Source organism: Vicia villosa, linkage group LG3 (assembly GCF_029867415.1).
Source record: "Vicia villosa cultivar HV-30 ecotype Madison, WI linkage group LG3, Vvil1.0, whole genome shotgun sequence".
In the NCBI taxonomy this organism is placed as follows: Eukaryota; Viridiplantae; Streptophyta; class Magnoliopsida; order Fabales; family Fabaceae; genus Vicia; species Vicia villosa.
In genome coordinates this window covers 10,103,371-10,130,500 of record NC_081182.1, presented here as the reverse complement: position 1 = coordinate 10,130,500, position 27,130 = coordinate 10,103,371, and the positions used below count along the sequence as shown (strand labels likewise).

Here is a 27,130-nt window from a genome sequence, read left to right as displayed (position 1 = left end):
AAAAATTACCAAAAAAAATTAAAATACATAATACGCAAATTTTTTATAGCATACTATTATTAATTAGGAAAGGATAATTTCTAGTTATATTAAGCATTTTAATATTTTCGGGCTTGCGGGCTACCCATGGCCCATATGGGCCGGCGCATATTTTTTAGGGCTTTTTAGGGTCGGGCTTAAAAAGGCCCGGATGTAAATGGGCTCGAAAAATAAGGCCCAAACCCTAACTATTTTCGGGCCTGATGGGTCGGCCCATGGGCTTCGGCCCATTTTGACAGCTCTACGTGCAAGGCAGGCTACCGCACAAGGCCTCAATTTTCTCAGGATTAAACTATAGGTAAATAGGATCTCATAAAATATTTGTCGGGTTGAATCGTGATTAAGAAGGGCATGTATTTTTTTCCATGTTATACTATTGCTAAGCTACACAGGGCCTCCGAAAACTTGAAACGACTCTAGCCAAACTGTCGATTCTTTCAGTTTATTTTGGTTTTTGTTTGGTTTTTTTATTTTTGTATGGATTCTATAATAAGCCAGTTTTTAGAGTTAAAAGGGTCGGACACAGTTTCGGTTCCCAATTCAACAGGCCGGTCGTGTTTTGATTACCATGCATATAATAATTTCCGTACAAGGGAATATGATAATTTCTCTTATCTAGATGCACATGATCATTTATACTTGATCTTTTAAGTGGTCAAACTTATTTCACCTTGGCACTAGGGGTGAAAATAGATTAGGATAGGTTTTAGAAGGCTTGAGTCTGGCCTACGATAAACTTACAAGGTATGAGTCTAACCTATGGCCTACTATAGGCTCGTTTTTTCGGTCTGGCCTGAGTTTTTTAAAAGTCTGGCCTCACTTGCAAGCCTATTTAAAAGTTTGTTTCTCATTAAGGTTTTCAATTAATCCATATTACTTAAGAAGCCTTATAGGTCGGCCTATATATACATGTATAGGCCGACCTATTTAACAATTTTTCTAACCTATATGCATATATAGGTCAACCTATTCAACTTTTTTTCTAATATACATGCTAGTCTATTTATAATATATATATATATATATATATATATATATATATATATATATATATATATATATATATATATATATATATATATATAGGTCGACCTATAAGGCTTCGTAGGCTTTTTTAATAGCCTAAGCATGCTCTATTTAATTAAATAGGGTTTTAAAAGATCATAAGCCTGACATTTTTATTAAATAGGCCCTGCCTGACATTTTTATTAAATAGGCCCTGCCTGACCTGACCTTAAATAGGCTAGGGTGTAGGTCCCTATAGGCCGACCGGGCCTATTCCCATCGCTACTTGACACAAATGATCATTGTTCTATACGGGGGAGATGAACATCTCTTGACTTAGCATTGGTGATCATTTTTTCCTGTACAAAAACAAAAACAACAACAATAACAACAATCGAACCTTATCCTACTAAGTGGGATCGACTACATGAATTAACTTTCGCCATAATATTCTATCACCTTCTATTCAAATTGCTAATCTTGAGATCTTTCTTAATGAATTCTTTTCCTCTAGATGTTTGACTTTTTCTTATCGAATCTACTCTCCTTACCATAAAATTTATAAATTTTCTCTCTACATGTCCAAACCACCTAAGTCTATTTTCCACCACCTTCTATACTATAGGTTCTACCCCAACACTCTTTCTAATATTTTCATTTCTAATCCTATCATTTCTAGTCTTACGATACATCCAACGCAACATCTTCATCTCTGCTGCACTTACTTTATTCCCGCGTTGATTCTTAAGCGCCTACCATTCTGATACATACTTCATCACAGTTCGATAAAATTTTCCATTTAAAAAACCGATAAACATGCACCGAATATTTTAAAAAATCGATACTTTTTCATACAATTACCATAAAATAATGCTTTTTTTATCGATATTTCTTCAAATAATCAGATAATTTTTTATAATATCCGATATTTTTTCATATATATATATATATATATATATATATATATATATATATATATATATATATATATATATATATATATATATACAAAAAATCTGACACTATGTAGAAAAATCTGGGGTCAGGTTTCAGTAACTTTGGTGAATCATAACTTTGGTGACTTTAGTCACTTTTTTTATCAATAAATAACTCATAAGTATTATATTAATATTAACCAAAGTTATCAAAGTTACCCTCCAATAACGTCCGGGATTCTTTGCCCAAAAATCTGATACTTAAAGATATTTTTAAAAAAACCAAAATTATTAAGTAAGGGCATAATAGTAAAAGTATTGTATACGGGATGGTAGGTTTAATTTGGAGTGGCTGAAAAGTTTCTCAAAACCCTAGTACTTGGCCCAACTATTTTTGCGGATATATTGGGTTTTAAGAGCCCACACTTTCACTTCTTTTTCTATTTCCCTATTTCTTCAACCTTCTCCTTTTCGTTTAACCTAGAAGCAACATTTATGTTGGAGCCGCCACTGTTATTCAACCACGCCGCTCCTTCATACTCCTTCGCACTGAAATTCTTCAATTCCTCTTCACCGTTCATCCTCCTACCGTAATTCTCCAGCTTTCTCTATCCAGGTACTTTTTTTCGAACAAAAAATCTCAATCGTTACTCTCGTTAAATACATCTAAAGCAGCGATACCTATCATCGCTGTAACGGCCAACGGCTACTCCACTTGCGCCGCCGTTATTGGCCGCGATTAACTACCTAGGTTTTCACGAAATTATCTTATTTGAATTTCTCTTTCTTTTTGTATCAGGTTGGAGTGTGATTACGAGCTTAAATTTGAAGCACTTATTTGAATTTAAGTTGAAGGATTTAAAAAATTTGCGTCTTTATATTTTGTTTGCCAGCCACTATCATGGCTGTTCAATCAAAATATCGTCTTATTACTTACTCACCAGAGATTATAGATGGAAAACCTATATTTGTTTCGTCGAATTCTCTTCCGTTGAAGGTGTCGAAATTTGAGCCGGCAGGTCATTCTTTTCATGCTGTAGCGCTTAAACTGCGCGGTGTTAAGAAAGAAGAAGAAAACAAAGAAGCTGATGTTAAGAAAGTGGTTGATGATAAGGATCAGGCTTATTTGCCGTCTGATTCTTATAGTAGTAAGAGTAAGAAGAAATCGGGTGATGGTGAGAAGCAGCAGCAAGATCATTATGCTTTATTGGGGTTGAGTCATCTTAGGTATCTTGCTAATGAGGATCAAATTCGGAAAAGTTACCGAGAAACTGCTTTGAGGTTTCATCCGGATAAGCAGGCGTCTTTGCTTCTTTCTGAGGAGACTGAAGCTGGGAAGCAGGCGAAGAAGGAGGAGATTGAGACTCATTTTAAGGCGATTCAGGAAGCGTATGAGGTTTTGGTTGATCCTATTAAGAGGAGGATTTATGATTCGACTGATGAGTTTGATGATGAGATTCCTACCGATTGTGCTCCACAGGATTTTTTTAAGGTGTTTGGTCCGGCTTTTATGAGGAATGGGCGGTGGTCGGTTAATCAGCCGATTCCGTCTCTTGGTGATGATAAGACTTCGATAAAGGACGTTGACGGTTTCTACAATTTTTGGTATTCGTTTAAAAGTTGGAGGGAGTTTCCGCAGTCTGACGAGTTTGATCTCGAGCAAGCTGATTCTCGAGATCATAGAAGATGGATGGAAAGGCAGAATGCGAAACTGTCGGAGAAAGCTAGGAAGGAAGAGTACACACGGATCCGAACTCTTGTTGATAATGCATATAAGAGGGATCCTAGAATATTGAGAAGAAAGGAAGAGGTAAAAGCAGAGAAGAAAAGGAAAAAGGAGTCCAAGTACTTGGCAAAGAAGTTGGAGGAGGAAGAAGCTGCTAGAATTGCAGAAGAGGAGAGACTAAGGAAAGCTGAGGAAGATAAAAAAGCTGCTGAAACTGCATCGGCACAGAAGAAAGTGAGGGAGAAGGAGAAAAAACTCTTGCGGAAGGAGCGAACACGCCTTCGGAATCTGTCAGGACCTGTCTCGTCAAAACATGTACTAGATATCTCTGAAGACGACGTAGAAAAGATTTGCTTGTCATTTGATATGGATCGGTTGAGGGGCTTGTGCGAGAAAATGGAAGGAAAAGAGGTATTAGAGCAGGCAGAAGCTCTAAGAGATGCACTTAGTAACAAGGAAGATGGTTGCAAGAAAGATGTGGCTGATGACAAAAGTACTCAACAAAATGGCACTGTCAAGGCTAATGGAAACCTTAGTTCTCTTGCTGGCTACGCGGAGAAAAAGGAGAAACCTTGGACTAAAGAAGAGATCGAGCTTTTGAGGAAGGGAATTCAAAAGTTTCCCAAAGGAACTTCAAGGAGGTGGGAGGTTGTTTCAGAATATATCGGCACTGGAAGATCTGTTGAAGAAATAATGAAAGCAACTAAAACTGTTCTCCTTCAAAAGCCAGATACAGCCAAAGCTTTTGATACATTTCTCGAGAAGAGGAAGCCTGCTGCACAATCAATTGCTTCTCCACTGACCACCAGAGAAGAATTGGAAGGGGTATCCATACCTGCCGCAACACCTGAAAACAGTACTGCCTCAAAAACACCGATACCAGCCGCAACTCCGATTCCAACAGCCACACCGACGGCAACTACAAATAACATTAGCTCGGAAGACCCTCAAGAAGTTTCTGAATCAGACGTGTGGTCTGCAGTGCAGGAAAGGGCACTAGTTCAAGCATTAAAAACCTTTCCAAAAGAAGCTAATCAGAGATGGGAGCGAGTATCTGCTGCTGTACCTGGGAAAACTGTGAATCAGTGCAAGAAAAAATTTGCCATGATGAAGGAAAATTTCAGGAACAAGAAAACTGATGTTTGAATTATCATTCATTACCCATATCTGTGAAATTTTGTCCTCGTGCTTTTAGATTTTTGTTTACCGCAACTTAAACAGAATATGGGTTGTTACTCAATCTTAGGTTAGGTATTATCATGATCATTATTAAAACCAATATTCTATCATAGCATCGGATATATGTACCATTTTTGGTTTAAGAGAGTTTTGCTTCTTTAATTCCGTGTTGTCTCATTTATGTTTCCAGCCGAAAGGGATGCTTTTGTAGTTTATATACTTGCTTCTTTAGCTTTATATTTATGAAATAATTTTGTCTGAAAGTTTTCAATCCTGCATAACTCTGGGATATTTCTTATATGATTGAAAAAGTACTTTTAGTTATTTTTTGTTGTTTATTACTAATGAACCTTGACATTGGATTGGAATAAACGAGACATACAATTCCAAGTGCACTCGCACTTTCTCAAGTAGCATCGCAAAAAACTCTCATTCTGAACCTACGGTATAACCTTTTCCAAGCAATGGATGCAAATTACAAGGATTCATTCGTGCTACTTAATTTGTAAGACCATGTTGATCCCTGCTTCTCCTTCTTCCCTTCATGAAGTATACAAGGATACAAGGATGGGTGGTAATTATTAAATCTTGAACCAGGTAACTTCGATCCCCTTGAAATTTCAATCTCTGAAATAGCTTAAATGTGAGGTGTATTCTCTTAGTAGGAATTGGTCCCTTGGTTGAACATTTTCTTTTGACTATGTATGTCTCTAGACTCATGGTCTTTATTCAAGAATGGTTTTTTAATATGTCTGTCCTGTAACATCTAAAATGATGAAGTTGTGAGGTTTATCTATCTATTTGTTTTCCCTTGATGGACTATACTGACAATACTGATGTACTAGTATATATCAGGTAACTTCTATCCCCTTGAAATTTCAATCTCTGAAATAGCTTAAATGTGAGGTGTATTCTATCAGTAGGAATTGGTCCCTTGGTTAAACATTTTCATTTGACTATGTATGTCTCTAGACTCATGGTTTTTATTCAAGAATGGTTTTTTAATATGTCTGTCCTGTAACATCTTAAATGATGAAGTTACTGCCAAGAATGGTTTTTTCAAGAATGGTTTATCTATCTATTTGTTTTCCCTTGATGGACTATACTGACAATACTGATGTTCATATCTAGTAACAATTTTTCCACTTTCTGGATAAGTAATATTGGGGGTAGATAGTTGATATACTCAAAACCAACTGCGGAAGAAGCAACCTTTATCTTCTGTAAACTACTCGACTGTTCAAATGTTACAACTTCCGCGCAGCCGAATTAGGTTAAAAATCATAATGCTGCAGCAATTGATGACATTCTGCAATTGATTCTAGGTTGTATGTAAACAGAGACGGGATACACGGCTAAAGGCTTTGAGTTAGGATTAGAGGGTCCAAACAATGTTGCAGCTGACCAACAATTAGTTAGTCTAGTTGGAGTTGCGACCGAGTTAACAGAGGCAAGTAGGGGAAAATTAGGGGAATCAAAAGGAACATGTTCAAATGCCATCTCTAAAAATCTGATTAAGCATTCTGCACAAAATTCCTTTTTTTTTCTTTCTCTCTTTATCTTTGTATAGCATTAACAAGCTTCTAGCTTTTGTCAAACAGAAAAGTTCCTCAACTCTACTGAAAATGGCAAGAGATGAAGAACATAGAATTTTACTTTCTGCTTTACAATATTTTATTCCTTCATAAATCATTTGACTGTTGAAAGTGATATGAACAATTATGGTTTGAACAGAACATGTTGGCTGTGAAGGAGGCATAAAATTAAAAGGTATAGGGAGAGCACCCTGAAGCTTAACCACATGCAGTTAAAAATTCATTTCAGAAAATGAAGATTGGACAATTGCTGTTGAGGGTGCTATGATGGTGGCGTGGTGTCCCTAAAATTGTACTCCTTTCTTCTCTTATTATTCGATTCTTTAAAAATTTCACAGTATTACAAAAAGATTTTTACATCAAGTTTGTACGTGAATTTTATAAAATTCAAAAATAAATAGTTATTAATACAATGAATGTTTGTTTATAAAATAATTTTTCTCTTATAAAAAAGCACTACCGCTATAAAAATGAAATCTTATAATTATAATTAGGAACAAAGCGAATTAAAAATACTACCTCCGGATTAAAGTTAAGAATTAAAGTGTGGTTTTCAAGTACATGTAGTTGGTGAGCAATTTTTATTTTAAAATAAAGGTACATTTGTGAGTTTTAAAAAAAGAAACCCTCTTTTTTAAAAGGGGACGTTTGTTTATGAGTAGAAAATTATAAGGATTGAGAATAGTTATTTCTATGTTTATTATAAGGTTGCGCAAAAATTATTCCTCCCATGCTTTTATTTATGAGTAGAAAATTTCACATAATATTTTTTAAAAAATATATAACTATCAATTTCCAAAGGATTTCTAATTATATGCCATATACATTTTAGAAAAATACTCAGGAATTAAATCTTCAAACGCCCAAAAAAAATTATAGAGGTCGATTTTAAGTGTATTAAATTTAAATTTTAAATGTATAAAATAAGATGATCAATCTTATTGAGTGTTTATAATAAAATTTATTATTATTTATTATTTTAATCATTCGATTTTTTTAATAAATAGTACACGATTAAATATTAAAAATGTATAGAATTTAACAATGAACCATAATTTCGGTCTTTTTCTCTTTTGATCATCTTCATACAACTTTTTTTTTTCAAACAAAGCAAGATTTAAATTAAACTCATACCACTGATATTTTAAGGAACCACTCCAATATTAAAGTCACAACTTTTTTTTTTGACAAAATTAAAGTCACAACTTAAACTCATTAAATCTAGAAAAATTTACCCATACCTTATCTAACAATTAAAGCCCAAAATATTTGGAGATTACTTCTTCCACCCTAAATGGTGGAAAAACATCCCATAGAAATCCAAAAATGTGCATCTAATTACATATCATATTAGTATTTGTATTAGCCATAATATTTTCGTATGTTTTCTTAGGCATCTATCTAATTACATATATACACGTGTATGAGTCATATCTCTTTTTGTCAGAAATTAATCGTATTTTTCCTATATGTACCATATCCATTATTAATTGAAACATCCTCATTTGAGATAATTTTATCTGAAAATGGACCTCCATATCCAAATACAAATATACATATCGGTATTCACTCTATAAGTAATAAATTTTGGCTTTTTTAAAAATACACTAATTTAATAGATCATGTATTACAATTTACAACTATGCTATAATAACAAATTTTCTATTAACTAAATCACACACTTATCTAATAAGATGAAAATGTCATATATAAATGAATTAATTTTGAATTTATAATCTAATAAAAATGAATTACGATAATATTATCGCTAATACAAATATAATACTACTGCATATATCTGACCTCGGCTCTTCTTTGCTACCTAATAATATGAACTGAACCGATAAAACTTAAAGAAATTGATCCTAATGATATGAGTATATGAGAAGGTCAAAATTGAGGTACACATGAATACAATCTTTTTCTTAAAAACCTCGTTGATTATTTTTTCCCTTTTCCTTTTAGATTTTTTTATATGTTTGAATTTGAGTGTTAAACATCATGAATTCTAAATTGAAATTGATTTACATCTTATTTCAAATTATTATTATTAGTATCAACGACAAATAAGCTCTAAATTGAATCAAATAGAGCTAAATTTCATTCTTTTTGAGTTGAATGTATTTCATATTTGAGACAAGGGGTCTGTTTGGTAAAAATATCGGTAGACTTATAAGCTAGCTGATAGCTTATAACTTATAATTGATGGATGATGACGGATGACTTATAACTTAGAGCGGATGGTTGAGACTGATAGCTTATAAACTCATTGAAGTGTTTGATAAAATTAGCGGTTCAATTAACTTATAAATGTAAAATGACATAAAAAATATTTAATATATAATTATTTTATTTTAAATCAAAATAAATTATAAGGGTTAAAGATAAATTTTAATTAAAATAATAAAGATAAAAAAAATAATAAGCTATAAGACATAAGCTAAAATGCTATTTGAAATAACGTCTGAAAAATAAGCTATAAGCTAGTAAAATAAGTTATAAGTTCGTGATGAAAAGACCGTTATCAAACAGATCTAAATTATCATATGAACTTATAAGTTATAAGACATAAGATATAAGCTATAAGCTCGAAAATATTTCTTACCAAATATAGCCAAGATAACCATTTTAGAATTATAATATTATGATAATTTAATTTAATTTTTTAAATTATTTTAATTTAATATTTTTATAAATGAATTAAATATAATATAATTATAAAGAATGTGGAAATTATTTTTGTCACTGAGATCTCGCCACATCATCAAACTGACATGTCATGTAAAATCATATATTTAAATGAGATTGAGGACTAAAATTCAAAAACAAACTAAAATTTTGAATTTTAAAATAGGAAAATCAAAATTAAAAAAAATGTAAAATAAAGGGACAAAAATTGTGATTAATACTAGTATAGTAGTATTATTAATTTATAGGGTCCAAATACAAGAACAAGAAAGGGTAAAATGGGATGTTCATGTACTCCATCATCACACACACACACCACATATCAAAACGTGCTCCTCTCACTCCTTCACTGTAGCGACAATCCATCGCAGTCTCGCTTTCAACGGTAAGATTTCAACCAAATCGTTACTCTTTTCTTTACTTATTGTATCATTCATTCTTTTATTTTCATTCATAACTGTGATTTCTTATTAGGGCACTTCACTATTCATGCTTAGGTTACATGCTTTCAGATCCATTAGTTATTTAGTTTATTAAGCTTTTCATATTTGAAAATTACTCTCAGATCTATGCAGTATGATGTGATTCCAAATATTTTGAAATCGGATGCAAATTTATTCTCTTTTTAGTTTTTAAGGCAGCTCATTTGGTAGCTATAGAGTCATGGGCATCAGATGCATGGGTGCGGGTTCGAACCCGCGACATTCTAGTGCTTCATTCCGGTCATTAGACTATTTGATAAAAAACAATTTAAAAAATATTAGTTAAAAAATTATTATAATATTTATACTTCATTTTGAATTTGTAGTTATGTAATGACTTTGCTCAACAAGAAGGCCAATCAAAGTGACAGAATCAGTGACTTACCAGCTAATGTCATTGATGGCATCCTAGGAAACTTGAAAATCCGAGACCAAGTTAGAACTAGTATTTTGTCAAGAAAGTGGAGGTATATGTGGACTTCAGCTCCGGAACTTTGTTTTGATAACAAATTTTTTGAAAGGTATACCTATCTTGAAGGCTCTGACCATGCCTCTGTAGTCTCTAAAATCATCACGGATGTTCTTATGCTCCGCAATGGGCCGATACACAAGTTTACTCTTTCCATATCATATGACTTTCACTATGATTTCAAGTCTAATTTTGAGATCACACTGGAAAACCTCAATATGTGGATTCCCTTTTTGTCGAGGGACATTAAATATCTCGATCTTGTGGACCGCTGGGAATCAGTTCATGAAATGCCATATATTGTCTTCTCTTGTAAGGAATTGACCTACTTTAAATTTGGCGGATTTCACTTGTTAATTCCACCTCATTTTTGCGGCTTTAAAAGATTGCTTGAACTTCACTTATATTTGGCTAGATTCAACTCCGATGCACTTGAGAGTCTTGTGTCTGGTTGTCCATTTCTTGAAAAGCTCTGCATTGAATTATGTGAAGGTTTTCAATATCTTCATATTTCTTCTCATACTCTCAAAGTCTTATTTATAGACCTACTTTATGATGTGAAGTCAATTTGTCTCAAGAAAGCAGACAATCTGATTGATTTTACCTTTGAAGCTAAGCACGTCGGCTTAAGTAGTTTGTTCAAAAGTTTGCCAAAAGTTAAGCTGGTCGGATGTAATAAGGTTAGAAAACATCACTAGTTGTAATATTTTCATTACTGTTCAGTTTAGAAAATGTTATCTTACTCTTTTATTGTATATAATTTGATTGACGGTCTATCCAATATTTATAATGAAAGTTGTGTTAATGCTACTTCTAAGCGTTGTACAAATAATCTCATAGATTTTTTGTTTTGTATGCATAGAACCCATATGCAGATATCATTCCTCCCACGTGTCTAGCATGCTCATTCAACTCTTTAAAGTATCTGAAATTGGGTGTCAAGGATTTGAATGAAACAGGAGAACTTTTGCATATTGTTAGAGTACTCAAAAGTGCTCCTAGCTTGGTTAAACTTGTTATTCAGGTAAACATTAACACCTATGCTTCTTAGATTGTTTCTTATTGTCATATTTTGACTCTTTAATTTTTATACTTCAGAGTTATAACTTTTTTGAAGCCACACGAGTGTTAGATCATTCAGAAGAGTTAGAATGCCGTAGTTGTTGCCTTAAACTTCAGATAGTGGATATCTCTGTTAGAACTAAATCTCAGCATGCAATGAGTTTGATACAGTTCATACTTGCAAATTCTCCTTTGTTGAAGACTCTTACTTTTAATTTTGATATTATAAAATTAGACGCACTTGAGTTGCATAGAATTTTGTATAGAATTTCACAAGACTTGTTAGGGATGGAACGAGCATCCCCAAGAGCACATGTTAAGCTCCTTAATTGTGGTAATTAGTTGTACTTATAGTTATAGGCAAGCACAACTAATGATAGAGGAATGAGTATTTGGGGATGTTGTGACAGTTGATTTATTGTTTGATGTAGTGAACGTTTACTTATATAGTCAAATGGTACTGGTTGCACAATGGACCATTGTTTTTTTTTCCAGTGTATTTGGTATTGTGTGGCCATTGTTTGTAGTATTTTGTGAATTGGGAGACTTGTTAACTTTCTATTTTGGTTGTTTGTTGGCTGATAGAAAGATTACAATGAGAGAAAACCACACTAATGGTATGTTTGGTTGTAAAGAGAAGTTGTGAAGAGAGAAATATGTGAGAGAGAATGAGAGAAGAGAGAAATATGTAAGAAGTTGAATGGATTTGAAGTATTGTTTGTTATAAGAGGAAGATAAAAGAAATAGGAGAGAGAGAAATGTTGATTAAATATGAAAGTACCAAAATATCCTTGATTTGAAAAGTATGTATTAAAAATTAAATTAAATTTTTTTTTGTTATATTAATTTAGATAATTAATAATTAATTAAATAAATAATTATTAAGAAAATATAATGATTTATTTTAATTAAATTAATTAATTGTTAGTCTCCTAACATACCATAATTTTCATTTACTCAAATATAAGCCTTCTCTGTACGTCAGTTGAAGATAGGTTAATACACTAGTGCATTTAATTTCATAGATTGGTTGTTATTTTGGTAACAAGGGCAGAAATGGAATTATATAAAATTCATATAATCTCTTGCCCTTTCTTCGCTGTTTTGCGCAGAAGAATAAAAGTGTGGGACCCACTGTTATTTGCTCTCTCTTCTCTGTTTCTTGCATGCACCAAACAAGTGAACTGTCCCATTTCTATCCTCTTTCTCTCGCCTCTATCTCTCTCGTCGATAAATCACACGTACCAAACATAGTGTAAGAGTTTTGGGAGAAATATTTGGATGGTCAAAAGTTTGAGTGGTTTTGAAAAGAAATGATTCTAATTTATAAATAAAGTGATTTTTATGACTAAATATAGCAATTTAATTTGTGTGGACTTGTTCAAACATAAATCAATTTCTTTTCAACTTCACTTTTAAACAAATTAAAATAAAGTTTTTAAAATTAATTTAGTGAAAATTAATTTTTCACTGTTAAACAAAATCAAGTTTTAAAAACTGATGTAATGAAAATTATTTTTTATTACAGAAGACCATTAGAAGGAGTTGGCATGCGCAACTATAAATGCTCTAAATCTTGCATGTTTGCTGTTTAATTTGAGTTTTAGTGCTTAGGGTTTTCTGGTTCTAACTGAAATTAAATTGTACTGTTGAAGTTTGAGTGGATTTGGGGGTGATATTCATAACCAGGAATTAAAAATGAGGGGGATGGTATGTTGCTTTCTGGTTCACGGCCGCCTCGCCAGAATTCGTGGCAGACAGACGGCAGTTTCTTTACGCAGTGAGAAGTAGGGGTGCTCGCGGTGCGGTTTGGGCGGTTTTGACGAAAAAAATATCCGAACCGCAAGAGAAAAAATAGTGTGGTTTGGTTTGGTTCGGTTGGTTCGGTTTTTTACAAATATTTTATTGAGCCATACATACACATATAGATGATAACATAATTTTGTATTTATACATTCATACACTATCAAATAACAACAAAACTCGTCATATTTTGACAACAATTTTCCATTTAATATGTAAAAATTAAATTAGACAAAAGTGGAATATTAAACATAAAATAATAGCATAAAACAATATAAAAATTATTATAGCGAAACAAAAAAATAGAAGAGACGAAAGATTAGTGAAAGTGAAAAAGAAAAAAAGTGTTGAGAGATTAGAGAAGAAGATATGTGATAAAAACGAAACAGAAATACGGAACATTTACATAAAAAGGAGAAGGTGAAAAAGAACGAATATAAGAGAGTAGAGATTATAGAAGAAGAGGGAAGATGTATGTGGCAAAGAAGGTGCGATAATGTTATTAGAGATTTTAGAAGATCGGGACTGAAATTATATGTGTAAGGATGAGAAAATTATTCGTAATCATAATGCTAATGTATAATAAGTTTAAGTTTGGGTTGGATGTGAGTTAGTAAAATTTAGGTTGTAACATAGTGCGGTTTGATTCGGTTTGGTTCGGTTTACAAAATACAAACCGCAAACCGAACCAAACCGTGCGATTTTGTAAAAACTGACCCAAACTAATCCGAACCAAATGCGGTTTTTTGCGTTTCGGTTTGGTTTGGTTTGGTTTGCGGTTTTCTATTGGGTTGGTTTGGTTTTGATCATCCCTAGTGAGAAGAGAGAAAGATGAAGTATTTGTTTGAGATGTATATTTTTTAATTGAAAAATGTTTGGTATCCGTGAAAAAATAAGAACTGAATGTATAATTAATAAAAATAATTGATGTGTGAGTTTTGGTACGGGACGCGCATTTGTTTCACATGTATATATTTTAATAGAAAAATATATGGTCACAAAAAAATAATAATTGAATGTATAATTAATAAAAAATATTTTAATGCACATGTTCTGGTACGGGACACGCATTTGTTTTAGATGTATATTTTTAATAGAAAAATGTCTGGTTAACCGTGAATAAAATGTTCAATATTTTGATCAGTAACTTCATGTTCTTCTATATTGATCAATAACTTCATGTTCCCGTTAATATTAAATATTTTGATTAGTAACTTCATGTTCCCGTCAATATTCAATATTTTGATCTTTAACTTCATATTCTCGTTAATATTTAATATTTTTATTTAAAGATGTTATGTAACATTTTTTTGTTGGAATGAAATTATAAACGATACAGTTAAAAGATTTTTTTTCGTATACCATTTTTGAATAAAAAATATTTGAATCATAAATATCATTTTTCGTGTATAAAAATATTTAGAATAATAATAATTTTTTTCTTATACAAATATTTATTTTGTTTAGGTATCGTTTAAAAAAAATTGAATCAAAAGACATTTTTCTCTCATATACAAAAATAACAGTTTAAAAAAAGTCTATTAGAGTAATATACACCTATTGAAATCTATTGTATAGTATCAATAGTAAAAATCTATTGAAAGCAAATATTATAAAAGTGTTAACAAATGTATTATATTCAGGCCCGACCCTGTGCAGGAGCAAGAGGCTCCCCAAATTTTTGAAAAATTCAATTTTTTTGCATTAATATTAATAAATATATAAATTGATATAAAAAAATTTAATAAATCAAAAAAATGTTACAATAAAAATTTAATACAATCAAAAAATGAGATTTATCAAAGTCCAAATAATTATAATTAATTTTTTTTTATCAATACATAATTATATTTTATTTGTGTCATTTTTATTTATTATAATTGTATTTTTTTTAAAAGATTTGGGCTCATTTTATAAATTAGAACAGAACTTTCTGCTTGATTGGGCCGACCCTGGTATATTATATAAATTAATTAAGTTGTAGTATAAACTTTTCAAAAACAGAAAAAGATAATTACTTTATTAGGAAGAAAGAGAAATGATTGGAATTCATTTAAGACATCCACGTGGAAGCGCATCAAAGCAGCAGGACAATATTGTCTTTTCTGGAATATAAAATTTTCTTATATTATAGATTAACTTGACAAGTGGCAGGCCTGGTTTGTACACCATTTTAATTCAATCAAATTTGAATAAAATAAAAAAGCAAACAACGAATCAAACAACGTTAAATGGGGTTTAATAATTTTTTACTCATATTACCCGTTTTTCAAAAAGATTTCAAGATAATTCACATTTCAATTTTTTTTTCAATAAACTCCATTTTCAAAATAATAAAAGCAACGAAGTACTGGTGTCAAATGAATTGACGCATGCGCCTAAATTTAAAGAGGAGGCGCCAATTGAATTGGCACCTACATTAGGTGTTTTCAACTCAATTGACGTCTGTGTGTATTTTTTTAAAGGCGGTGTCAATTCAATTGGCACCAATGTGTCTGTTGTGTTTTTTTAGTACAAATAAAGGTGTCTCATATCATTTCAATTTCACCTCTTTCCATAATCTTGTTTTCTTTTCTTCACTATCTCTATTATGATTGTTAAAAGAGACGGCCATGTATGTTATTTGGTAACAAAACCTCTTATGAAAATGCATTTTTGAACATCCAAAGTTTCGGTATCCTTAAAGGAGTTTGAAAAGTTGGTTAGACAGAGGGATTTATGATGGATAAAGAATTAGAAGAATCGATAGGCTTATTTCGTACCTCTCAATTGCCAATGACAGTAGTATCATGCAGCGTATGTGGCTGCGAGTTAAAGATGATAATGATGTTAAGTATATGATGTCTGCATTAGAAGGTAAGGCAAAATCCTTAAGTGGTTTACGATCATGTTCTTCAGCCATTGCTCTCTTGATTCTTTGGAGCAAAAGTCGTGCACATGCGTATCTTTTTGGTTCGGCTATTGGATCTCCTAAAGCTCAGGTATTGCGAGTTCTTCGCATTGATCGGAAAGGGTGCCTTAATCTAGACGGTGTAACAATAGGGTTACGATATTTGACGTAATTGGTCATCGACAACGGCGCAAAAAACTTTGATACTACTTTGAACATCGAAAGAGAAGCCTTAAGTTGCAGATTCGAAAGATAAGACTCTGAATAATCAGCCTCTGAAGAGGTCAACTTCTGAACACCGGAGTCTATAGAATTGTCAACCTATGATGGATCAGAACCTGATGACTCAGGTTGCGAACCAGGTCAAGGATCAAAACATGAAGATCTCAAACTCAGATCAGGTCAACATCTGAATATCAAGTCAACCTATAAAAACTTAGGGTCTGAAGGATCAAAAACTAAAACTCATCTTTTGAAAACTCAGAAGAACCTGGAGCAATTATAAATTGATAGAGTCAAATATAAATTATTTATTTACAATTACTTATAAATTGCTCAAGAGTCTTAAATAATACTAAGAGTTAAATATAAATTGTTTATTTACAATTACTTTTAAATTATTTAAAGATTGCACAATTTAATTACTTCTAAATTATTTAGAGATTGCGCAATTTACGTCCAAATATAAGACAAACAATTAAAATTTGTTGTTCCATTAGCAATCAAAATTTATTCTTCTATTGGGGATGTTATAGAAACATGGGAAATATTAACGTATCTTTAGGGTAATGGTTAAAATTTTAAATTAGTAACTTTATGTTGATAATTTGCGTATTTAATGTCTTGAAAATTAAAATATTAAAATTTCTATAAAATATTTTCTATTTTAAAAATGTTTAGCGACACACATATTTTAAAGCCATTTCTTATTCAATCTTTCCATTTGGAATATTTTACCATCATCATTTTTATAAATTAAGAAACTTAGCATAATCACTATTTATTTTTCATTTGCAATATCTTACCATCATTTTTATAAAATGAGAAATTACACATAATTACTACCGTATTTATGAAATTAAAATTTACTCTTAAAGAAATTACACATAGTTCTACTGCTTATGCAATCAAAGTTTATTATAAAATAATAAGAAATTACACATAATTCTAACCCCGCAATCGAGAGAGGTTTAGAACCTTTTGATGTCATAAAGGATCCCTGAACCCTTAACCAATGGTGATAAAACGGAAAAAACAAGTTTATTATAAAATAAGAAGAAATTACACATAGTTCTAATTCTACTACTTATGGATCTAGTGATGGTGCATAATCAACAAGCACTCATCATTTTTGTGCACCCCTAATTCAAAAACAACATAGGCGGTCACGTAGACTCAACTAACAATAACAACAGAAAGACAAAAACAATTCAAAACAAAATCAGCAAAGTTACCTTCGCCGATTATTTTATTTACATAATAATAACAATTAGAACTAATAAAACATGTCACGAAAAGAAGCGGACAACTTCACCGGAGACGTAGAAGACGCCGGAGATTGTTGGTTGCACCGTCGTCAACAAAACCACCCGCCACAGCAGCTTCTGTGTTGCAGCCGAGTTTCGATCTCATAAAAAACTTCGGCAACGGCAAGCTACTAGGTGGTGGAGCCAGATTGAAAACCGACTCTGAAAAAACGTCCATGTTTCCAACTCCAATAACAACAGGTAGATTTTTAGGTAGATCTTTCGGGTCAGGTCCCCATGGATTAACCATAAGAATCTCCGGTACAGTTCCCGATCTCTTCTTTGATTGTTCTTTCTTTTTTGATTTCGATTTCTTAGGTGACGGAGACAAGGTTTGCGTGTTAAGGCTTCGTGGAAGCAAAGGTTTGTGATGAAGAATGGTAGAAACATGTGGAAGAGGTAACAGCGGTGGTTGCTGTTGTTGCTGTTGAGGAAGATTCAAAAGACCTGCATAGGTGTTAGAAATGAAATTACTATTGCCACCACCTCGTTTGTTTTTCTTTGGAGTTTTGATTTTCATTTGCTTATTTGTTGTAGCAATGGATTGTTCCATTGAGAATGAAATTGAAAGAAAAAAAAAAAAGCAAAATTAAAACAGGCTATTGGCGGTGGTGATCTTTAAAAAATAAACAGATCAGTGGCCTGGAAATTGGTTTATATAAATATTAGTTAGATAGAAGAAAAATAAAACATATACATAAAAACTATGATAAGAAAATATAAGTATAATAGTTAGATATGAAATTAGAAAAGAAAAGAAAAGTTGGTATGATAAGAATTAGATGAGAGGGGAAGAAAAAAGTTAGAAGTTAGAACGTGAAGATTATGGTGGAAGGGACCCTGCTTTTTAAAGAGAAGGGTATTCCTTTATGTTCAAGCATGCTACTGTCGAACACCTTTTAATATAATCACGAGATAGTAGATACTCTCTAGGGGTTTACCGACAACCGGTTTGGTCGGTTACCTTTCTTGTGGAGTTCAATAGTTGAACAACCGCCATATTGATGAGAGCCGTTGGATTTGGTTTATTAAAATAGCCGTTGAGGAGAAAATGACCGTTGATGGGTTCATTGAGTTTCTTGAAAATGTGTGTGTGTGAGTCAGAAGAGTTGGCGGAAATCGTAGCCAAACACGTCGTTGTTGAAGTGGGGTCCATGTTTTAATTTTTGGTTTATTTTTTTTTGAAACAGCAAAAGATAATTCCATTACCAAAGGCATGAGACATGCCAATTTCCATACAGCATAAAAGTATGATATCAAGCATAGTGTGCAGCCACAGACCAACTGCACAGTGAAGATATCAGAACCATAATCACCATGAAACAATATTAAATTACAGCAATACACCTACATATTGAAAGATCATAACTAAAAAAACACCAACACTAAAATAGACTTGCTCCAAAAGCTAGGCTTCTCAGGATTTGATGAGGGTTCAGAGACTCTGGTTCCTTACTCGTATCCCACTGCCGACACCAAAACACCGAGACTCACAACCAACATAGATGAGCTGGAATTGCTAAACGCCCAGCCATGCTTACCACTCCCTCCAAACAGATATAGTGCTGCCACAAACTCAGCAACGAGCGCATTCAACAACCTGCCCTAAGATATGAAACTTCAGTGACAAAAGCCACCATCTAACACCGCCACGTGGTTTCAAACTTCCGGTAGTCTAACAAGAAGAGGAATGCGAAGCAGCTCCGACTTATGTCCCTGTGAAATGAGACAACCTTACAGCCCCAAAGACATTAAGGTCAAATAGGTTGTCCTACCGCTATCATGTTTATGTTATGACTCTGAACATCCTAGACAGACCCTGGGATTTACATACCACTGGGCTAAGTTCACTTTCATGTTCATATATTTTGTGGACAACCATCTGCGTGATTGTTCTTTAACATCCTCGAGTAACTTTCCAGAATCTATCTCCTTATTGCGGAACATTTTGTCATTCCTAACTTTCCATATGTTCCATACGCACGCGAACCAAACCACACTGACTTTGGACACTATTTCCTTTCCGCCTCCAAGCAGCCCTTCGAACTGGTTGAAATGCATTGTTCCTTCTCTATGAAATGCTGAACATATCCTGAACCATTTGCACACTTCCTGCCACAGACCTGAAGCAAAGCTACACTCGAAAAACAGATGAGATAATGATTCTTCACACCCACAACCCCCGACACAATTGAGCGACTCTCTCCCAATGACTCCCCTTTTAAGCAGATTGTCCTTCGTCGCTAATCTATTTTGAAACAACCTCCATGCTAGGCTAGCGACTTTCAAAGGTATGTATTTATTCCAAGCCTTAGACCATAAGGGGTTGGCTTGGTTAGGGACATTTTCGAGCATATCCCGATACGTTTCTTTAACAGAGAAGAAACTAGAATTTTCCCATTCACCAATATCGGTACCACCCACATCAGTCCACCACTGTGACACTCTATTCCTCGTAACTTCACTAAGGTCATCTAGCCTACCATATTTGTTTATCAATACATTGTACCACATACCGTTCCTTTCCGATTTAATTCTCCATTTCCATTTACCTAAAAGAGCTTGATTGAAAACTTTCAGGTTTCTAACACCCAATCCCCCTTCATCTAAAGGCCTACATACCTTCTCCCATTGAATCCAATTGATTTTCCTCTCATTCTCGCTCCCGCCCCACAAAAACTGTTTAAAAATAGATTCAAGTTTAGAGATAATACCTGTCGGAGCCTTGAAGAATGAGAGATAGTATACCGGAAGCGCAGTAAGGACTGATTTTAATATCACTACTCTGCCACCAAATGAAAGAAAGCGATTCCTCCATCCATACAGTCTTGCTTTAACCACTTCTATCACCGGGTACCATGTTTCTAATCTCTTTGAATTGGCCCCAATTGGGATACCGAGATATTTGAATGGGGTAGAGCCCACTTGACATTTCATGATCTGAGCTGCTTCTTCAAGCCACCTTTGATGGATGTTAATTCCCACTATTTTGCTCTTGTTGAAGTTCACCTTTAGCCCAGCCATTACTTCGAACAGTAAGAGATTTGCCTTCATTATACGAATATTTGACCAACTCTTTTCCCCTACTATTAGAGTGTCGTCCGCGTATTGTAAGTGAGTAAATCGTTCTTCTCCTTTCTCGAATTTGAATCCTCTGAACTTGCCGCTATCCACCGCCTTTTTCATTAGCATGTTGAATCCTTCAGCAACAATAAGGAAAAGAAATGGTGAAATAGGGTCTCCTTGTCTTAACCCTCGCTCCATTCTCACTTCCTTAGTCGGGCTGCCGTTGACGAGCACTGACACAGACGAGGTTTTAAGGCACTCAGCAATCCACCTCCTCCACTTATCATGGAACCCCATCTTTCCCATCACGTGATCAAGAAATGTCCAATCCACCGAGTCATAGGCTTTTTCGAAGTCGACTTTAAACATTAGCAATTCTTTTTTCCTTCTTTTAGCCTCATCCACCAATTCATTAGCAATCAAAATCCCATCCAAGATCTGTCGGCCTGATATGAATGCTGTCTGATGCTCTGATATAACCATTCCAATCACTTTTTTTATTCTGTTAGTAAGGACCTTAGAAATCACCTTGTATATACACCCAATTAGCGAAATTGGCCTGAACTCTGAGATTTGCAATGGGTTTCTCTTCTTTGGAATCAGCACGATAAAGGAACTGTTAGCACCCTTCACCACCTTACCGTTTTCGTGAAATTCAGCAAAGACCCTCATAAAGTCCTGCTTGATTTCGTCCCAAAATTCCTTCACAAATCCAAAGTTCACTCCGTCTGGTCCCGGACTTTTGTCACTGTCACACTCCCATACCGCTCTTCGAACTTCTGCCTCCGAAAATTCTCTAACTAACTCTTCATTCTGCTCTGCCCCTATTCTCTTAAAGTTTAGGTTCTCCGGAACCGCCCTACTTCCACTAGCTGTGTATTGACGCCTAAAGTGCTCAAAGATCTCGTTTTTTATTTCTTCCACCTCCGATATCCTTCTTCCATCTCTGACCAAACTCAGAATTTCATTATCCCTTCTTCTTTTGTTTATGCACCTATGGAAAAACTTTGTGTTTGCATCCCCGTCCTTTAACCATCTTAACCTAGCTTTTTGCCACTGAATGTTACAATTTAGTCTTGATAGATCATATAATTTTGATGCAGTATCTCTTTTAAGTAACAGCTCTCCCTCCGATAAGGCAAAGTTTTCAGCCCGAGTCTCTAGTTGATTTAACTTTTCCTTTGCCTCCAAGATTCTTCCATCCATATTCTGGGTATGGTTCTTGTGCCATTCTTTGAGACTTACCTTTATCCTTTTGAGCTTCTCTTTCAACACATACTTTCCCCTTCCTTCCACCTTGATGTCATGCCACCTTTCGACCACAAAGTTATGGTACCCTTGCATCTCCTTCCAACATTTTAACATACGGAAAGGTTTTGGTCCCCAATCTTGAGATGATTCGCAAAGCATGATCGGGCAGTGATCAGATAGTTCCTTATCCAGACACCACTGCTTACACTTCGGCCAGCTTCTCAACCATTTATCTGACATGAGGAATCTGTCCAGACGGCTCATCACCGAGCCCCCGGGTCTAGACCAAGTAAACCTTCTGCCATGTAGTGGAAGATCTATCAGCTCTGTCTCTATTATAAAATTGTCAAACGCTTCTATCTCGTCCATTCTAACCGCTTCGCTACCTCCTTTTCTTTCAGTGACGTCCCTGATTGCGTTAAAATCGCCCATTAAGCATAAATTCTCTTCCTTCTTACTTTCTATTCTTGTTGCTAGATTCTCCCAAAGAGCCCTTTTTCTTCTACTGTCGCAAGGCGCATAGACCATGGCTATGTTGACTACCGCGTGACCTCATGTGCAGGGAATAACTTGGGGCTTCCCATTTTTTTTCCACCAATGGCTTTCAAGACTCTTGATGTTGGAAGATTCTGCGTTTTGTATGGACCAATAAGATGAGTCAGCTTATTGGTTAAGTTTTACTATACTAGCTTGGGTTTGTTCATAGACGTGAATTGCATAAGTTTTGTTTGGACGTGGGAAAAGTAAGGGAAAACAAGGTTGAGTAAAACAAAATTAGAGATGCAACTCGTGTTGCTCTAGGTGAAAGCGAATTTTTATTTGAGGACAACTTCATTACCCATCGCAAAAACATGGATAATATACTTTCAGCAAATCATATAAATACTATTTAATTTTTATATATTTATTATTTATTAAATAGTACATTTGTTTGTTTTTAAGACATTTTACACTAAGGATAACCTTATCCAACTTTTTGAGTTTGGTGAATAATAATTCACCTTTTTATTTCTCTTAAACAGCGTTTTAGGTACACATGACATAACAATAACGACACTTATCACGTGTAATGAGAGTGTTTACATAAAAAAATTAAGTCATTAGTAAAAAATCTATATGTAATTTTTAATTTTTAATTTTTAATTAAGTTAATATTCATGCATGTGAGTAGGGGTGGCAAAATGGTCGTGGACCGTCGTGTCGGCCCGCGTACCCTTCAAAAAATAGCGGGTTGGGTTAGAATTTTAGGTCCGCCGCTCGTCAAAGTCTGTCCCGCCAAAACCCGCCGCCCACCATAGCTCGCCCCGTCAATGTCCGTCGTCCGCCAAAGCCCGTCTCTCCTCTAAAATTCCCTCTTTTTTAGTTAATTCTAGTAATTCCAATTCTTTATGATTTATTTTGTATATTTATTTGTAAATATATGTAATATTTTTTTAAGTAAAATTTGTTAAAAAGTTGCTTTTATAAAAAATTGTTTTAAAAATAAGTGAAAAATTTAATTAAAAGGTAAAAAAACTATTATTCTTTTAAAAAATGAAAAATAAATAAAAATAAAAATAGGCGGGCAAGCCCGCCGCCCGCCAACCAACATGATTTTTATGCCCATTTCACTTGGCAGGCATGACCGCCCCGCTCATTTTTTGGCGGGCTTAAGACAGGACGGACGGCGGGCGGGCGGCCCGTTTTGCCACCCCTACAGGTGAGGGATGAGAATCATAGTGAGAATTATGCTTTGTATTTCATTTTTTTATCTGCTATTTCCCCTTAACATTATTTTCCTCTTAACATTAAGAGAAGTAAGTCTTGATAACTTACTCTTGAAGTAAGAATATCTCAATGACGGCATGCTCTATTTCCTCAACTTGTCTAATTTTATTTTCTTCCATTATTTTCAATCATTTTTTAGCAATGTGATCACTATCTTCAACAATCTCTGTTATACTTCAAGACTTCTAATGACATGACTTCAAGTGCTTGACAGCGATGCCACAACTCAAGAAACCGACCAAACTAAAACCACCATAGAGATATGAGGATGTCAATAGCTACTTGTGTTTGGGGGTGAAGTTTTAATCTGTTTTGGGAAAGAAGAAATGACATTTCAGTATGAGTGACAACTAGTAACCTCTGTTGTCTACTATTAAAATTTGTAACCCCCGTAACGGCGAAGACTCTTCGCATGTAGATAACCGTCGCGACCGACCATGGTAGATGGCTCTGACCTTACTTGAGGAAACGTCTGTCGAGTTGCAAAGTCTATCTTCGCCGAACTGAAGATTTTTGTCGAGCCGAGCTGATGGCTCTTAAGGTTAATCCCTATTCTTATCCATCTTATTCTAAACCTACATTCTCCTTCTAATGTCGACTTGTTTGTTCGGCCTAATCATTCCACACACACACACACACACATATATATATATATATATATATATATATATATATATATAAAATAGGAAAGTTTTAAAAATAATAGATATGACGATTAAATATTAACCATTAGATTTGATAAATGGTCTTGATGAAGTCACATGTAAGCATATACCATAAATATTAATCAAGACTATTTATCAAATTCAATGGCTAGCGTTTTACTCTTCTACATATTATTTTTAAAATTTAATGGGATGTGTAAAATATTTTTAAAATAAGAGGTAGAAGGATTAAACGCTAACCATTGGATTTGATAAACGGTCTTGATTAATATTTATGGTTATGCTTACATGTGGCTTCATCAAGAATAGGGGTGGAAATAGACCAGGCCGATAACAGGGGCTTACAGGCTGGCCTATAAAGGCTCAGGCCAGGCCACACATTTTTTATAAATAGAAAAGGCCTAGGCTTTTTTATAAGCCTATTTAGTTAAAAAGGCTAGGCCGCAGGCCCAAAAAAAAGCCTTTTAGGCCTATCAGGCCGGCCTATTTAAATAAATATGAATAATTTTTTTATTATCAGTATGTTATGTTTTGTAGTTTGAATTAAAATACATAAATAAAACTTGGTTATCTTAAAGAACTTGTGAAAATAAGATGAAAATACCTAATAAACATTGTTTTCATAAGTTATCTTAAACAGATAGTCTGCCATAACTTATGCTAATAGGTAAGTTAAAATAAGTCAATGTAAATAAATTTTTGGTCTCTTGGTATTTTAGTTAGTTAGTCTATTCAAACAATATTTTAGTTAGTATGTCAAAACAAATAGGCTTTTATGTAGGCTAACAGGCTAACCAGGCTTTCGAAAAGGCCAGGCTCAGGCCTAAAAATAAGCCTATGACAGGCCACAGGCCGGGCTTAGGCTTCGATTTTTTTGACAGGCCAAGCCTAGGCTTGGCAAAGCCTAGCTCGGCCCAGCCTATTTCCACCCCTAATCAAGACCATTTATCAAATCTAATGGTTAATATTTAATCGTCCTACCTATTATTTTAAAAGCTCTCCTATATATATCAGAGAGCTTTTAAAGTAATAGGTAGGACGATTAAATATTAACCATTAGATTTGATAAATGGTCTTGATGAAGCCACATATATAGGACGTATCATATTAGAATGACATTTTTATGTGAGAATATGAGAATGAATCTGAACCATTAGATTTTAAAATAAATGGTGGATATTAAGTGTCAATTTTTTTCTCTTTCCTCAATATTTATTTTAATAATGGAGGAGAGAGAAAAAAAGATTCACACTTAATCTCCACCATTTATTTTAAAATCCAATGGTTCAGATTTATTCTCACATTCTCATATAAATTACTCATTCTCACTAGATGCTCTCTCTCTCTAGGCCGAACAGGAAAGCCGACATTAGAGGGAGAAGGTAGGTTTAGAATAAGGTGGATAAGAATAGGAATTAACCTTAAGAGCCATCAGCTTGGCTCAACAAAGATCTTCAGCTCGGCGAAGACAGACTCTGCAACTCGACACATGTTTCCTCAAGTAAGGTCGGAGTCGTCTACCACGGTCGGCCGTGAAGGTTACCTACATGCGAAGAGTCCTCGCCGTTACGGGGGTTACAACTTTTAATAGCGGACGACAGAGGTTACTACTGTCACTCATAATGAAAGGAATCCAAGGTTCCTCCATTAACACGGGTAATTATTGCTCCAGCAGCTATAAATATGACTCCCGAATGAGGGATAAGCAAGACATATTCTATCTTGAGCTTGCACCACTTGCACGACTCAATTCCCTAAAGCAAATACTTACAAACTCATGTGTGACTTCGCCGAAATTTTCTTCTGGGAAGTAATCAAAAGTGTTCTGCAGGAAAATATATATATCAGGCTCGACCCTATGTAGGAGCAGCAGACTCTATTGTACAAAGCTACAAATTTTGAAGGGCCTCTTAATCTTGAAAAGTCCATTTTTTTTACATTAATATTAATAAACATAAAAAATATTTAAAAAATTAATAAATTAAAAAATGCTATGATAAAAACCTAATACATTAAAAAAAAAGAGATTGATCAAAGTTAAAATAATTATAATTAAAATTTTTAATCAATATATAATTATATTTTTATGTATTATTTTTAACTAATATAATTGTAATTTTTTAATATGGTAAAAACTTAATACCTTGTCAAGACTTCGTTCGACCCCTTCATTAGTCTTAGGATACCTTGTTCTCCTTTGAAAGCATATCCTTTCTTGTCGAATTCACCAAGAAAAATCAAATTTCTCTTCAGATCAGGTACATACCTGACACCAGTCAGTAGCTTAATTGAATCTTACATATCCAATTCCTGCAATTTTGCAGGCTTTCTTAATTCCCAACATCATTGATCCACCATCTTGATCACAAAATTCCTTAAACACATTTGTTTGGAGTCATGTGCCAAGTGCAACCTGAATCTATGATCCATTCCTTTCAAGAATTGCTGCTCGAAACTACAAGAACATTAGATGATTCAAAATCATCTTGCACAATGGTTGCATTACCATTGTCCTTACCACCATGATTGTTATGTCAATCAAGGGCACACCTTTCGTGTGTGGCCCTCCTTCTTACAGTGATAACACCTAATTGTAGAAGTATCACCACCATAAGATTTATGATGACCTTTGCCCTTATTCTTTTCAAACTTACCATTTTTCTTCCAGAATTTCCCCTTAACAGACAAACCTTCACCAATAGACGATGGTTTATGCTCCTTTCGTTCATTCAAATCCTTATAGTACAAGGATGATTAAACTTATTTAAAGGTCATGGACTATCTTCCATACAAGAGAGTTTATATTTGAAGTGAGCATGTGACTTAGATAAAGAGCACAATAATAATGTTTGATGTTCATCATCAATACTAACCTCGATATTCTCCAGATCAATAATTAGCTTATTGAATTTATCCAACTGCTCTATCAAGACTATATTCACTCATCTTGAATGAATACAAAGCTTGCTTCAAGTAGAGGCG

At 34.0% G+C, this 27,130-nt stretch overlaps 3 protein-coding genes across 3 annotated transcripts; 2 read left to right on the top strand and 1 right to left on the bottom strand.

Moving 5' to 3' along the window:
* Nucleotides 1-2,404: 2,404 nt before the first annotated feature.
* LOC131660264 (uncharacterized) lies at nt 2,405-5,155 on the top strand. The gene is made up of 2 exons (XM_058929473.1): nt 2,405-2,595; nt 2,779-5,155. The coding sequence occupies exon 2, from the start codon at nt 2,881-2,883 to the stop codon at nt 4,849-4,851; it is 1,971 nt and encodes a 656-aa protein (XP_058785456.1). The 5' UTR covers nt 2,405-2,595; nt 2,779-2,880; the 3' UTR covers nt 4,852-5,155.
* Nucleotides 5,156-9,440: 4,285 nt separating this feature from the next.
* On the top strand, nt 9,441-13,357 carry LOC131654882 (F-box/FBD/LRR-repeat protein At1g13570-like). The gene is made up of 4 exons (XM_058924805.1): nt 9,441-9,552; nt 9,976-10,798; nt 10,981-11,142; nt 11,217-13,357. Exons 1-4 carry the CDS (start codon nt 9,446-9,448, stop codon nt 11,520-11,522), a joined length of 1,398 nt encoding a protein of 465 aa, XP_058780788.1. The 5' UTR covers nt 9,441-9,445; the 3' UTR covers nt 11,523-13,357.
* Nucleotides 13,358-17,114: 3,757 nt separating this feature from the next.
* On the bottom strand, nt 17,115-18,262 carry LOC131654881 (uncharacterized). The gene has a single exon (XM_058924804.1). The coding sequence runs from the start codon at nt 17,950-17,952 to the stop codon at nt 17,404-17,406; it is 549 nt and encodes a 182-aa protein (XP_058780787.1). The 5' UTR covers nt 17,953-18,262; the 3' UTR covers nt 17,115-17,403.
* Between the last annotated feature and the right edge of the window lie 8,868 nt (nt 18,263-27,130).

Bases quoted from the DNA above. Each gene is read 5' to 3' on its own strand.
- LOC131654882 (XM_058924805.1), top strand. From the start codon at position 9,446: ATGGGATGTTCATGTACTCCATCATCACACACACACACCACATATCAA. The intron at 9,553-9,975 runs GTAAGATTTCAA...TTGAATTTGTAG, and splicing joins TCGCAGTCTCGCTTTCAACG to TTATGTAATGACTTTGCTCA. The intron at 10,799-10,980 runs GTTAGAAAACAT...TTGTATGCATAG, and splicing joins AGCTGGTCGGATGTAATAAG to AACCCATATGCAGATATCAT.
- LOC131660264 (XM_058929473.1), top strand. From the start codon at position 2,881: ATGGCTGTTCAATCAAAATATCGTCTTATTACTTACTCACCAGAGATT.
- LOC131654881 (XM_058924804.1), bottom strand. From the start codon at position 17,952: ATGGAACAATCCATTGCTACAACAAATAAGCAAATGAAAATCAAAACT.